The following is a 15,726-nucleotide window of genomic DNA, read 5'->3' as shown; positions in this document are numbered from 1 at the left end:
GCAAACCAACCAGTTACAAGGTGAATCACAATATTTCATACTTTGATTTGACAGAGAGAATTATTTGAAAATCATACAAAAAGACAAATGTTCAAGACTGTGTAGTAAGGAAATTTGATTGACAGTTTCTTTGCAATCTAATCATAGCATATTCACAAATTTAATAATGATAGCCAACAAATCAGCATAACAGTTAAAATACAATTGTGAATCTCATGATCAGTGAACGCATTTACAGTATGCGGTTTACTTATCTATGCAGAGTACTTTCAAATGTTGTTTTGCACACTGTAAACCCGAATAAGTTGGCAAAACTCAAAGAAAATGTAAGGTAAACTGTTACAAAGTTTACATTTAAGCAGAACTTTCATAATTTTATTTTGTACACATACATTTTAATTGCTCTTAACTTGAAATATTTGAGTAAGCTTTTTCATACTAGCCTGACGTCATCATACTCAATTCTAGTCCGAATTTGAGTCTGATACTGCTCCATTGGGCTGTGATTATGGGGCGTATTTCAACCGAGCCAGGAAAGACCTCAATTGGATAGACCTACAACCAATCAGAGCAACGGAGCGACGCATAACGTTAGTTGTCAAATGTCAACAGAACTCAACTGCACTGTGTTGCCAAGTCCGCGGGTTGTTTATCATGTCCGCGGGTTGAAGCGACCCCAATTATGTGATCCAGGAATGCGAATTTTAGCAGACAGCCCTGCCAAAATAATACATATTTTACCCCCCAAATGCCATTTTTTTCCCCAGTGAACCCCAGTAACCCCAGTAAACATTTTTAGAAATGGAAATTTGGCTAGCTTTAACTAGCTATTCAATAAATGCTACCTTGCTATTTGGTAACACAATGCTTTGATAACATCAGCAAAGCATAGCACTTATTGAATGAGTACAGCAATATAAAACATTTAACATGTATCTGTTCTCAAACTAAGCTCATGCAAACTAAGCTCATGCTCCCAAACCCCCAAAAAATCCCAACATACCAGAAACTGACATAACAAAACATTAAACACTATAGACCTTTTTTGCACCGACGTTACAATTATGTCACTGCAATATCTGGAGGCAAAACAAAGGAAAAACTGGAGGCGGCCAATTGTTTTCACCATGAAGTAGCCTAAACTAAGAAATTTAGATATTTAATGGGAATTTTACAAAAGAATTTGCTATTTTAAATTAACCTGTATACAAATACATTTAAAAAATGCCCTATATCCCCTTAAAACTGCACAACTGTAGAGTAAAAACATTAGGCTATTAAAAAAGCGATATGTGTTTGTAAAAAACTGACATGATTCTTTATAAAATCACACGGAGTACCCAGAACAGCTGCATAAAGTGTAAGGTAAAAATAAGCATTTGCCTATTCCGCCTATGCTGCGGGCCGGCCCTGGGTGTAATGGCTCAACCAGAGGTAATGCTGTCAGATCGTCCATCCATTGAGTGAGCGTGTACGGGTCGGTCAATCTGGTTCTGTCTGTTAAGGTTAACTTTTTAAAATAACAGTCACGGTCCCGGACACGGAGTGACCTTACATATTCAGATACAATTACTCCAGTCATTGTTTATAAACAAGCTCACCTTAAAAAACCTTGCTGGCTAGCGTTAGTGAAGCGATCAGGGGAATCGTTCTGCCTCCAGCTAAGCTCCGCCCACAAGAAAACATCACAATGTTTACTAACTGAAAAGGGGTCCATTAAACTATTAAACACTGCCACTTAACATCAATCTTGCACAAAAAAAGTAATTTTAGCATTTACGCTCCCTTTTGAGTGTCATGGCAAAGCATGCTGGGAAATAGACATCCCAGCCCAGTTTCAGTTAAATTTAAGTTTGTCTAAATTATAAGAAAGAAGTTCATAAAACTCAAAACAATGAAACAATTCAAATTAATAAAAAAAAACTGTTTTGTGAACTCAAAAGAAAAAGAAAGTTCTAAACACTCATAAAAGTTAATTTGATTGAACTAATTTGTTTAATTTTAGTTGGTTCTACTCAAACTAAATAATTATTTTGAGCATTGGGGTTTATAGTGTAGCTAAAATTGACCTATCGGTAAGCCCCGTCCCCCTTAGTTACTGTTGCTAACTCGGACAAACAAACGGAGTTGCCAGATCTTACAATGACAGCTGTCAGTGCCTTTTCGAGGGTGCAGTTAATAACTGGTAAACTTTGTAACTTATCTGCAAAACAACTTGCTCCTCCTTTCACTACCCGGAGACTATAATACCCATCAAAATAGGAGTCCTCCTTATAAGACAGATAATGTAGACCTTAAACATATCTAAAAAATAAATTAATTTACATATAACCAGTTCAATATGGAGAGGCACTGAAATGTAGACCTTCGTGTTTTTGACCTACAGTGTCACATGACGTGAGAACAGTTAGTTATTTCAGTTTGTATGTTAGCAGGGACTTTAATCGTAACTTAACAAGAGAATGACAAACAGAAAATCCTCTCAGGATCCCTGGAATCAGTGTTACAGTACCTCAGGCACGACATTTTAGCATTTTTGTAGCATAAACACCATCAAACCGATGAGAGGTTCGGATTGTCCAATGTTTCTCTATGGCGCTGACACCTAAAGATGTCCGAGTTCCGGTCCCAGCGCAACTGATACTCAACTGCTATTGGCTCATCTGCGTTCGAGGGGAGGGGCTTACCGATAGGTCAATTGTCTGAATCTCTTAGATACAGTGTTTTCTGCTGTATGAAGGTGTTGGGGAATGAACATGTACTATAGCAGTTTGTTTGTTAAAAGACATAATCTTAGTTCCACAAAAGAGAGTTCATACTGAGGATACAGTGTAATGCGCAAAGACCAGTTTAATTTTCAATCCTTTCTGTGCCTGAGAAAATACGGCTTACATGCATGCCACACACACTCACAAAATACACACATCTCTTCATAGAGGAGTCGCTGAACCCAGCGGTTTGATTTCACCCTAATATTTACTAGCAGCAATACTGAAGTAGAATACAGTACATGCCACACTACAATTTAGTTCCTGTCACTGGAGTTCAGTGCGTGTCAGTCTCGTTTTTCTTGAAGAAACTGCAGGACGGTCAGCCGAGGGTATGTACACTTTTTTTGGTGCTCTGCCCCAACAGTCTGGTGACATTTAGCAGTGCTGTCTGCTCCCTGATGGAATAATATGTTTCAGTGCTCCGAGTCAACGGAGTGCAACATCAGCGCTCTATACTGAAATAGAGGTTAACTCCAGTGTAAAGTACTTTAGCCCTCTGATCTTCACCTGCATGGCAAGATTTGGATTTAGCACATGCGACATTAGCTTTTGAATAGTGAAGTTGTGTTTCTTATGTAACCTGTTTGATAAATTACATCATTGATCTAAAGGGAATAAGATAAAGATTGAGAGGGTGATTATGTAAAGCCCGGGACACACCAAGCCATCGATCAGCCGTCTGGCCGTTTTTGAGCGTCAGCCGACATAATTTTTTCGGTGTGTTCAGGCTCTAGTCGGACACCTTCTGGATTTTTTGGGCCGTTTCAACATGTAGAATCGTCGTCGGGCCAACGGTGAGAGAGAGAACTCTGATTGGCGAATTAATCAGCGCACGAGAATAATAGCAAAACAGCAAGAAAAGAATTCAAAACGTTACAGATGGAAAGCTGTTCTAATTTTACACCATCTTACCGAGTGTACCTGGGCGAATATTTTAATATTAATGTGAGCGAAGTGGAATAAAGAAAGTGATCAGCAGGATTGATATTCGAAAAGGTAAGCGCGCACTGATATATTTACGGTTTGTGTATCTGCAGCCTGGAGCATTGGTTTCCCTTTTGAATGACGAATGTAGAAGAATATATCTGCAGAAATAGACAGTTGTCTCATTTACATGCAGGTGCAGAACACACATGCTAGCTGACAGTCGGCTGTAGTTCTCTCTGTGTTCAAGTGCAGCTTTTTGACCCAGACGCGGCCGACGAGAGGCGACAACACCGTCGGCTTTCATTGCTGCTAGTTCTTTGATGTAGGGTTGGTGTGTCCCAGCCTTTAGATAACAGACTCACAGATCAAGACCAGACATGATGATCTCATAGGTGAACACAATTATTGACAGCACTTTAAACATATAATCCCTTTAACGCACAGCTTTAGACAGCTTCAAATGTTAACAAATCCTTTGAATTTGGTTTTCCATGCAGCTTAAGCTCAATAATGAATCCTATACTCGCATTTATTTAGTATTTAGTAAATGATGGAGATTCTTTGCCTGAGAAAGATCTTTTTAATCATGAGTTTCCTTAATAAGTACTTATTAATTTATAAGTATTCTTTAATTTGAATCAAAGCTTAACAGAGTATGAAATAGGAGAAACACCATGTTTGATGTGTGATTTGTGTGTTGTCACAATTGCCACACGAACATAATGAAACTGTCAAAATAAGTAAATACTGTATATTATGGCGCTTTTCCACTGCATGGTACAGTTCGGTACGGTTCGGTACGGCTCGGTACTGCTCGCTTTGGTGCGTTTCCACTGGATGGTACAGTTTGGTACCGATACTAAAAAGTGACGTGTAAACACTGCAGATCACTGATTGTTCAGAGAGAATCGTCACTACTAGCTACCACTACCAGTATATGCTTTTGTGACAGTGATATATATCGATTGAGACCAAGATTAGCTTACCCTCGTGCGCCATCAAGCAAATCAAGTGACGCCACCATTAGTGCCTAAGGGTGTTTTCACACTTGGTCCTTTTCAGGGGTCTGAGCGCGGTTTGTGTGATTTTTGGCCCATATGTGAACACTCCAAAAAATCTCAGACCCCTTTAAAGCGGACCGAGCCGAGACCATATCAGGAGGTGGTTTGGGTACGGTTCGATCTCATCTTATGGTACGGTTCGCTAAAAACACGCAATCTGACTTACTTGATTTTTCTGTTCGCGAATTCCAATGTAGTTTGGTCATCTGATGCCTCCGTACAAATCGGCTCTTCATCACGGCTGCTTCTTCTCGCAAATCTCTACAAATTATTCGTTCACAACTCTTTTTTATTTCAATTTCAACTGGCTGGGCGCCATGCCAGTTTAGAATGGTGTTACGAGTGCACACACCTAAAGCGCATGCACAGAAGCCAGCTGTCACAGCGCGTGTACTAAACGGCATCTTTAGCGTCTTGTTGCATTTATTTTAAAGTGTCAAAAACACAAAAGTTTCTTATAAATAGGTGGTTTTGTCTTAAGTGAATGTAAACATCTGCATTACTAGCCTAATATAAGAATCAGTGGAGTACATCATACAGTGAAGAATATGCAGTTTTATTTTTTTCATGGGATTATTCAATTTCTTACTTGAATGTTGCTTTTAGGCATACCTATACTTTACCTGGGAAATTTAAAGCAGTTTATTTAATTTGCATCTTTCTTTTGTTATTTTATTGTATTGTTTATTTGTGTATGCTGATGTTATCATTGCCTTCTGCAATAAAATAAACATGATTCAAGGAAAACTATTCAAAATAAATGTTATTTACAAAGGTGGATGTGTGATATAGCTAGTGCACGAATAGTACTGCAAAAAAATATTTTTTTTGTGTATAAAGATGAACAACTTAATTCAACAGTATTTGTCGCATTGTCATTAGAAAATTAAAATTAAAATCTTTACAAAGAAATATCTTGGTTACTGAGGCACAAACAATGTAAGTGAATGGGATCAAATGTTGAAATCCATAGGGTCAGCCATCAAACACTGAACTGGACTAGGTCCAAAAAGCAACAGTATGAACACAAAGGGGTCTGAGACCACATTCCTACCAAAGTGGACCAAAAAAGGATCTGAGTCCTCTTTCAGGTACAGGGACAGTGTAAACGTGAAGAGAACTGGGTCCTTTTTCACTTGGTTCACCTCTTGGTCCACTTAAAGGAGTCTGAGTTTGGTTCTTTTAAAGAGGACCCAAGTGTGAAAACACCCTAAGACTCTCTTGTTTTTAGCAGTATTTTGCTTTGCTGCTATCAGTCTCCCTTGAAACAAACTTCTTCGTCCACATCCACATGCCGAGAAGTAGAGGCGGCACACTTACAACAATCATTCTATAATCCCACCCACTTTTAAAGCATTACTAACTGCAGTGGAAAACAGAGCTGAGCCAAAGCGAGCCGAGCCGCAAGAACCGAGTCGTACCACACAGTAGAAAAGCAAAGCAAGCCGAGCTACGGAAGTGTTACCATGCAGTGGAAAAGCACTATTAGCTTGCCAATGCTGCATTCAGTTGATCAAAATAATATATATAATTTATTCCTGTGATGGCAAAGCTAAATTTTTTTCAAGTTTTTTCCCCCCTCAGGATTCTTTGAATATATATTATTAGACAACCTATTTCCAGAATTGTATGAATCTCAAATGATTCATAAACCTTTGTACGTCCCTAAAGTCACACATGCAAAAAGGTTTATGTTTTAGAAGCGGTTTGAACGTTGATATTGTATGTGTCAGTGTTTATCTAAACCTAAACACGTGCTAGGACAACACTGTACACATGAATACCCATGAATAATAAATAGATCAACCAGAGAGCTCAACATTCCTTGTAAATTTATATGAATTTACTCCCGTAATCCTCAGGAGGAGGATATTGATTTTTGAAAATATGCTGACTTAATGAGATCTGCGACTGGTAAACAGCGTCAATGTCATTTGTACAAAACACTGATGTACGGAGGAATGTTTGGTGATCCGTGATCCAATAATTACTTCATTCGTTTCTCATTTGAAATGCCTCATATGCTTTGACATCACCTGTGGCAGTGAACTGTTGAGGAGGGATTTGTACAAGGGAGAGACCGCATGTGACATTTTAGTCAGGTTGTCAAATTATTTCAGCATTTACACGCCTTCACACTGGGAAAATAACAGCCTACAGGAATCCCATTCACAGCATTCATTGACTTTCTGTCATTCTTTTATCCGCAACCAGCCTGTGGGCAAATATGTTTACGCATCAACAGTAAAAAAAAAAACATAACTTTATGTATTTCTTTTCTTTTAATCATACAGTAAACTCTTTGCTAATGACAATTACACATTTTACAGGTCTAAAGGATTTGGTCAAATAAATGTTGAATGTGTTGTGTTGTGCATGTGTCACGATGAGTGAGTAAATGTTTTGTTTGTTCATAAGAAGGGTTGTTTGGGATGCCCAAGGTGCATTTGGAGAACAGTATTGATTTACGACAGGAAGGTTCTTTCTATTAATTGCCCTACAGTCAATAAACAAACCCATGGAATTCACAAGGTATTCACAATGCTACAAACCCACCCATTTGTGTTGCATTTTTTTTTATTATCATATTACAAAGCTGTCCTGTATATTGAGTGCATGGGTAGAGGCTAGTAACTTTATAGAGTAATGAAAAAAGCTTTATTCCTGTGGCTGCAGATATATCCCTTAGACAGAGCTGTGTGTGCCAACTCAAAAAGATGTATGTGACGCTACAGTATACTCTCCTGGTGTACTAAGAGATACATCATCAAATGCCCCTGTAGAATTTTTTTGATATCTAGCTCTAGAAAACCTGTTTGTAATAGTCATTGAGTGATGCAGGTTTCCTTGAGGGTTGCATCAAACAAACATCTGTTTAACAAAGCTGGATGCTTATTCATTAACATTTTACTGACCCCCATAACACACAAGTATATCCAGGAGGTAGTTTGTTTTCACAGCTAAGTTCGACTACAACCCCGCTCAATTTTTGTGTCTGAAATACATTATTTTTGTGTCGTCGATGTGAGTGCGCTCGTGAGTCCTGTAGCTGCAGCCATCTTCACTGTTTTATTCATGTTTTTGCCACATTGGATGCACCAACAAAACTTCACAGGCACAGAGCGCCAATTCCGTTTATGCAAGGTATGAGGCGCCACTAATTAAACCCAGACTGAATGAATTATATATCAAGAAATTCATTTATTTTTGGTATGGTGGTATACATACAAAGACTATACAAAATACAAATCAACCACAACAACGACAAAAGGGAGTGTTGAGTGTTTTAGGCTTGTTTTTTTTTTTTTTTTTTTTCTCCTCCTTCCACCTCTTCCCAACAATAATAATAATAATAAATATATTGATATGATTTTCTATCGATATGGCTACCCATGCATTTCATTAAATGCATTTCATTAAAAAATATAGGTACACTCTAAAGTCAGCCTGAAACAGAAGTTGTGGTAGTATTATCTTCCCTAATGGGACGTATATATGAGTGAAATGGCTTCTTGAACAAGAAAAATTATAGGGCAGGACTTTATTTTGTCCTTCAGGAATTGATTGGAATGTTGGAAGGTTTGCTATTGGTTGATCTCATAAGAGTGACAGGTTGTCCCGCCCTAGAGCCAGTAAACACATTGCAGGGCACATGATTTTTTTCACATGAAAATCGTGAGCACAGATAAATTATTTATAATACCTTATTGTTCTGAATATAAGGCAATGTTTTATTTTTTTCTTAGAAATACATTTTTAAAAAACGGGTTCATCTTATATTCAGGGTCTAGACTTTTACATGTCAATAATATACCCGCAACAATAGGTTGCGCCAAATACGCTTAAAACAAGTGTGCCAAGAAATATGGTGTGTCGGAGAGTAATGTTTGAGCAAGCAAAAACACAAACAATCAAAGAAAAGCTTACCGTCGTGTTTGCGCACCTCGCTGACGGGACAAAACTTATACATGATTTTAAAATGTAAGACGGTGCAACCCGTTCTCACTCCCAAGGCGACTGCATGCACAATTTATTCAAAAAATACAAATATTCCGAGGCCAAGCGATTGATTTTTGTGAAGGAAATCCCCAAAAGCGATCAGCGTCTCCATCCGCAGAAGATCACGAACACATAAAATTTAAAATATTGACGCCCGTTACGTCAATTTTCATTGTGAAATTGCATTGGCTCTAGTATATCTCGTGACCAATTGCGTCATTACGTCAGCTTTGATTGTAAAATGTCATTGGTTCTCATGTATCTTGTGACCGAATGCGTCGTGCTAAAGAGTCGTGTGTATTATGAGATATGAATGAGTGCGTTAACGGAGCGGCGGGATCATCATCTCAGCGATTAAAACATTAAGATCAACTCTGTTCTTTACATAAAGACATCGTGTGACTTCAGAAGACTTGAAATGCAACATGAGTTAATAATTTTATACTGTTTTTGGTCAGTTTTTGCAATAAATAGATGTGACTGTACTTGTATTTGCCTGTTATGTGTTTTATATTGTTTAGAAGTGGGTAGGTTTAGGGTAGGAGTTGGGTTAGCTGCTCCAAAATATAAAAGTAACCTTTAAATATGAATAAAATATTAATAAAATCATGTATGCTTTTACAAATGCAAAGAATAAAATGCGTCTTGATCTGACGCATTGGGTAAACAACTGAAATCAATGGAGCACTCAGCGCGTCAATATAGTGACGCCTAGGGGTGACTTTGGCGTCTTCGTTGTGACGCGGAAGGCACTTGACCATGCTTCGGATTTTGACGCCTTGGGAGTGAGAACGGGTTGGACGGTACTACAATAATATTTTATTTCTACTGTTTTTTTTAATTTTGGTAGGCTGCACAATTTTCACTATGATATGGATAGGCTAATTATTATATAATTCAGATGGGCTACAGGTTATTTTTATGGTATGCCAAAAAGTGTTTATTTTTAAATGTGACCATTGGTACATTTTACCAGTATTTACTATACTTTCAATACAAACATTTAAAATATGAAAAATATGCAGTATGAAAATTATTTTCAAATAAAAACATTTCTTCATTAAAAAACCCTTTTCCAAAAGCTACATCTTGAAAAAGGGGGGGCCGTCGGTAAATACTGCAATATTGCACACAAAAAAAAAAACTAAAGAAATGTCCATTTTGATTTCATGGTGACTTGAATGCATTTCATTCGCTGAAAGACACATGCCACAAGTCACAATTTGTGTCAACACTGCATTTGTCATGCACAAAATTAGTTTGAAAAACCTTGTGCAAGTTCGGAAAATCGCTTATAAATAAAGTAAATTTGACCCACATTTAAACAGCTTGGAACACTGGTTAAACTATTTATTTCTTCTTGAAATGTTGTGACTTTTTCTTATTTAGGGTCATAAATGTGTATGCAAAGTTTTGACACATACAGTAGATGTGTTTTGGAAAGGCTGTACAAAAACTGACCCCCATTGGTTTCCATGCAACTCGTAAACGTTTTACACTTACAACGAAGAGTCAGAAACACAGAAAACATTTATTATAGCTTATCAAAAACTAAAAGAGGAAGTTAACAGAAATGGAGGCACAAATAGCTCATCAGGAGGGATTTTTTCTTGCTAGCAAAATAACATTATTCACTGTATCCTCGGAGTGTTGACTGGGTAATAACACTTCTACATTCATGTTCCATGATCTCACCCCCCCAGTTGCCAGATCTGTCGCCAGGCCTTCTTCCTGGACTTCATAATTTAGAAATTAAGCCCAGAGCATATCGTCACGGCCAAAACAGCCTGGCCTGTAGCTAATGGACGGACACCGGCTGCCAATTGATGGAGCTCATCACGGGCGGCGATAATCTGTCCCATCAGCCCATGGCAGACGTGGCCTTTTGGCCAGACATAGACAGCGACCACATTCTCAAGTGCATAAAAGAAGATGGATGTCAGGGTTTGAAGTCTGCACTAGAATTGATTGGAGAGCATGCAGATTTAATTGAGCTTTGTCAGATCCTTCATTTCCTCACCAACTTCATTTGCTCTTTGTTCTTCTGAGATTTTTTTTATAGCCAATTATTGGGCTCTATGGATTCCTCAATGGATAAGACAAAGTGTGGCTGATTAATTTTTTAATTGAAATAAATTATGAAACCAGGCATCTGGCAGAGGATATTTAGCATAGACTGATGAATAGAGAAGTGACATTGAATTCTTTCTCTGACCTAGCTTTGTTACTTTCGGTGTGGCAGCTACTTCTTATCCAAAGCAACTTACACTTCATTAATTGCAAGCCCATTGCCCTCAGGGAAACATTACTCAAGTGAGCAGTGGAGTTAGATCCAGTTCCAAAACCACTTATCTTGGGATTAGGGCTTTTATTTATCAATAAAAAAATCCTTTACGGTTTGGCAAAAGTCAAAATTCTTGGACTGGCTTCCTTTCAATTCATGAATTCATGAACTGGCCCAAAGAATGTTGAATTGGAATGACTGGGAGAGGAATTTGCTGATTTGCCATTTGCAAAGAAAATCAATACAAGACAACAAATGACATGACATTTTACATCAAAACCAAAACCAGCTGAAAATATCAATAATACGACCATATCATAAAATACAGATTTTAATGTTGTCATAGAGCACTATTCTAAAGTATGAAATACACTTAAACTAAATGCATATATTGAAAGTCTATAAATGGCATTTTAAACATTGTTTAGTAATATCCAATTTCTCTGTCGTATGATAACATGTATAAAGAAAATTAATTTTATTGTCATCAAATGTTTACATTAGGAGATTTAACTATTGCATTTTTCATACTGAAAATATACTATTAAAAAACTAAACTTACACAGCAGTTATATGAATGTTTACTTTTTAAAATTCCAATTTTACCTCAAAAGGGACTGAATTGGAATATAAAAAAGGCATTATCAATTTAGTTCTGAATGCCGCACAGCAGCTTGTTCTGACAAATAAACAACATGACAAGTATAGTTGTGTTTAATGTTTTACATGACAGAAACCATGTTTTCTGATATCGTCTAATACATGTTCTCTCGTTTATAGGTTTGGTATTATCCTCCACAAGAATGAGCCAGCTCTTCATAAGATCGACTTGGAAACCACCTCCTATGTGAAAAACATTAGCCTGCAGCAGTATGATTGCATCCCACAATCCCTGGCCTACACACACCTGGGCGGATACTACTTCGTCAACTGTTGGCCGGACTCAACAGGTGCGGTACGGCCACAACTGATCATCGATAGCGTAACAGACAATGTCATCGGTCCTAATGGGGATGTGAGCGGCACGCCTTATGTCTCTCCTGATGGCCACTATTTAGTGAGTGTAGATGACCGTGATGGGCTAATGCGCTTGCAGCCCGTGTCCGTGCGGGGCGAGATCGGCCAACCCTTTGACATTCACACCAACCTGCACCTGTCCGATCTGGCCTTCATGCCCTCGTTCACCGAGGCTACCCAGTATAACGTGTTCGGCAGCTCGGGCCGACAGACAGATGCTCTTTTTGTGGAGCTCAGCACCGGTAGCGTCAAAATGATCAAGAGCCTAAAGCAGCCCACGCCATCAGCGCAGTGGCCTTGGAGCCGCCAGAACAGGGTCATGACTGGCAGCGGCCTGTTCGGACAGTATCTCATGACTCCGTCTCAAAGCTCCCTGTTTATACTGGATGGACGGCTGGATAAACTCAACTGTGAGATCACTGACGTTCCCCTGGGAAATACTGTGGTGTGGGTGGGAGAGGCGTAGGCCGTCTTAAAGGGGCTTGAGCGGGAAACAAACAAACAGGTTGCACTGAATTTGGTCTCTGTTTAATTTATTGAGAGTAAAAAAAAATCTCAAAGTTTGGAACAAAAAAACAAAATTGACTGTTCAAATACCTGCATTGGAAAAGAGAACTTGGGAAATGCTTGTTTTTGATAAGTTAGCCAGGTTTTTCGAGTCAAATAGCTAATAAGTAGTTTCTCCAAAAATATTAGGTGGTGTCAAACTAGCATTGGTATCTTTTATTAAAGAAGTCAGCGGGAATCACTTCGTCTGAAAGTGAGAATTGTTCAACAGATCAAATGAATCAACTCAACTGATACAGACCCAGAAAAACTGTATTTTTAATGCCATCTTTTGAGAATAATATTTCCTCATTTCCCTGCTAACACTTAATACATATACAAAACGCATTCTGCCCACTTTTTTCCAGTGCCTTGAAGGAATACTCGCTAAAAAAGAAAGCCAATGTAATTATTCCCCCCGAGCCTGTGGATTAAACCCTCCTTGGCTGTCTCACACACATAGTGAAAACGAGAGCTACACTTAAATTTCACCTGTTTATAACTCCCACAGACCCAGAGGCATATCTGGCTTATTAAAACAGCATCGTGCTGAGAAAATGTCACCTACTCTGGATATAGAGATGACGGTAATGATGTGTTTGACAACTGTAAATCTTCATGAAAAGTTTGGGTGTAAGAGTGATGACACAGAGAATTGTGTGAAGCCTTTGTGTTGAAGCCCCAATTAAAACCTACATGAAAACCAACACTGGTTAGATCAGTGAACAAATGAGAACGAGTCTGTTATACAATAGAACACCTAACATACATAGGGACAGGTATGATCCTGTATAATCTTAGTAAGAGAGGATGTAGAGTTTCAAGGGCACATAAAGATTCAAGTTTTAGTTGACTCAGCAGTCACAGCCACTGCCGTGAGAGTCTGCTTTCAGTAACTGGTGCGTTGCGTGGTGTGATGTTAGACATACAGTAATTTATGCATTGCAAGGGTTATATACGTAGCTGGGATACATTTATTTAAGAGTTTGAGAGTCACAATGCTACAAGAGCACGAACAAAGGAATCTTTTAGTGTCAGTAGGAAGCACGAGCGTGTGCTCACGACGTTGAATTGTTTCCTCGGTGGACAGTCTATGCATTTTCATTGACACGCCAGCCAATGGGCTGCATGAATTGAGCTTTCTTTCCCCCCTCAAATTAGTTACATTTATGTATTAGTTTAGATTTTGTATATTTTGTTAAAATGCATATGAAATGGCTTTTTATTGACTGTATTTTCCTTATTCCCCGAGTAACCATGACCTTTTTGTTTTTTAGTGACTTTTACTTTTACTTGTGTTCTGTAAATAGCAGGTTGGTCTACGCTCACATACCAAACAATAGCTAGGCGAAATCATCTTCAAACGGTTCAGGTTGATTCGTTTCCCCTGGTTTATTTTGAAGACAAAAGAACTGCACTGTCTTTGTTCCACAAATGACCAATTACATTGTGATGTCACATCCAGAGATTTCATAAGCTCCATGTAGCCATGTACGTTGATTCTCGTGGTTGTTATTTATGTAGAAACATGCTTGACATTTTGGCAGTTAAATAAAGCCTATAACTTTGAAAAAAAAAAAAAAAAGGTTTTGGGTATTATTTTGTCTCAGTAATATGAGTGGAATAGACCGTAAAATGAATTAAAATCCCAGTCCGCATGAATTTATGCATTAGCGCATCAACAAATTGATGGATTCAGTATGAAAGTGTTTCATTCAAAGCACAAATGTTATTTATCTTGCAGAATGTCATAATTTACAATTTAATAATACATCACGCTCCATTACACAGCCAAACTTCATTTATTAAAACTCACTTTATATAGCTCGAAGCATGCTATTCCACACAAATAATGAGCTCCTTGTTACAAGAGCTCAGTCGATTTTAGACAGGATTCAATAAAAAGACTCATACTCGACTTTAGGAACAAATACATTGGGAAAAGAGTGTCTGTCTTTCCACCTCTGTCTTCTTTTCTCCCTTTCTTTTTTTCTTTCTGTATGTCTTCCCTCCTCTCTGACTCCGATCCATTACGTTAATAGTCTTTTTTTTTTCTTTTTCAATCTCGCTCATAATGCCAAATGAATGCACAAGTTGCTGCATGAACGAGACCAAGGCGGCACTGCAATTATCTATTGTTGGTCATTTATCTTTCTTCTATTCTCTCCTTCTCTCATTATAGGCCGCACACCCACCATTTTTAGAGAGATTTGGGGATAATTTAGTGGTCACAGTTTAATATGTTTATGGTCTTCCTTTTCTAAACCTGACCATCTTCATGTCCAGCGGCCGGAAAATTCATGCTTTTTCAAAGGCGTGGAAGTTTGTTAACTATAAAGTTTTAACAATCATTCTAATTCCACACCTCAGCTATGATGATAACGAAACAGCACAATAGTTAGAATCACTTTTAGAGCGATTTTTCCAGCTGATGAATAATAAAACACATTGACATCCAGTCTAAAACCCCAAAACTGATACACGGGGCAACTTTATGAGCAATGTTGCTGGGCAATGTTGCCATCAACGGTCAACCAGTTGAGACACATGGCCCACGACCGATCTAAAGTATCCAGATAGAAATTTGTTGCCCATTCTAAATTGGAAAGTGCCCAAGCAACAATGCTCAGCAACATTGTATCGTCATCTTAATCCCCACCATTGAAAGAATTTTCCAGCTTTCCATGTTTTCACTGCTATACGGTAGGGGCGCTATTACGCATGTTCTGAAAGAGTACAGAATCTCCGGATCAAAACTGAGGCAAAAAAGGAGCAGAAACAAGCGATAAAAGCATTGCTTATGCAAATGTTTAGTCTTTAAAAAGAATGTTTTTCTCAGCTTTTCATTTAAAATGTTGCTTTTTTTTAAACTTACCTACATTCAAGTGTCAATAAAATAGAATGCATGAAGCTAGAATAAAACAATTTTTTTTTGTTTCTTTGTTTAAACGCAGAAAATATTCTGGGGACCATGACATTTTTGTGAAAATTGTCAAATTGGCAACTTTTTTTTTTATTGCTGGCGGGGAAAGAGTTAAAGAGCTTGAGCTAGTGTTGTAGTCAATACCACCTAAACCAAGACCAGCGTGTGCCGAGACCAAGACAAGACCAAGACTTTGTG

The 15,726-nt window shown here is 38.2% G+C and overlaps 1 protein-coding gene across 2 annotated transcripts in view; it reads left to right on the top strand.

Annotated features, from left to right (window-relative positions):
- Positions 1 to 14,174, top strand: part of fstl5 (follistatin-like 5) — a 173,560-nt gene extending 159,386 nt beyond the window's left edge. For both annotated transcript variants that reach the window (XM_079838564.1, XM_079838563.1), the window contains exon 16: positions 11,823 to 14,174. In XM_079838564.1, coding sequence (XP_079694690.1) covers positions 11,823 to 12,525 — 703 coding nt within the window. In that variant the 3' untranslated portion in view covers positions 12,526 to 14,174. The remainder of the gene's footprint in view (positions 1 to 11,822) is intronic.
- The last annotated feature ends 1,552 nt before the right edge of the window (positions 14,175 to 15,726 follow it).

The sequence above is a fragment of the Gobio gobio genome (assembly GCF_949357685.1).
Source record: "Gobio gobio genome assembly, chromosome: 16".
Taxonomy (NCBI): Eukaryota; Metazoa; Chordata; class Actinopteri; order Cypriniformes; family Gobionidae; genus Gobio; species Gobio gobio.
The sequence above is the reverse complement of the archived record's forward strand: the minus strand, read 5'-3'. Positions and strand labels throughout refer to the sequence as shown.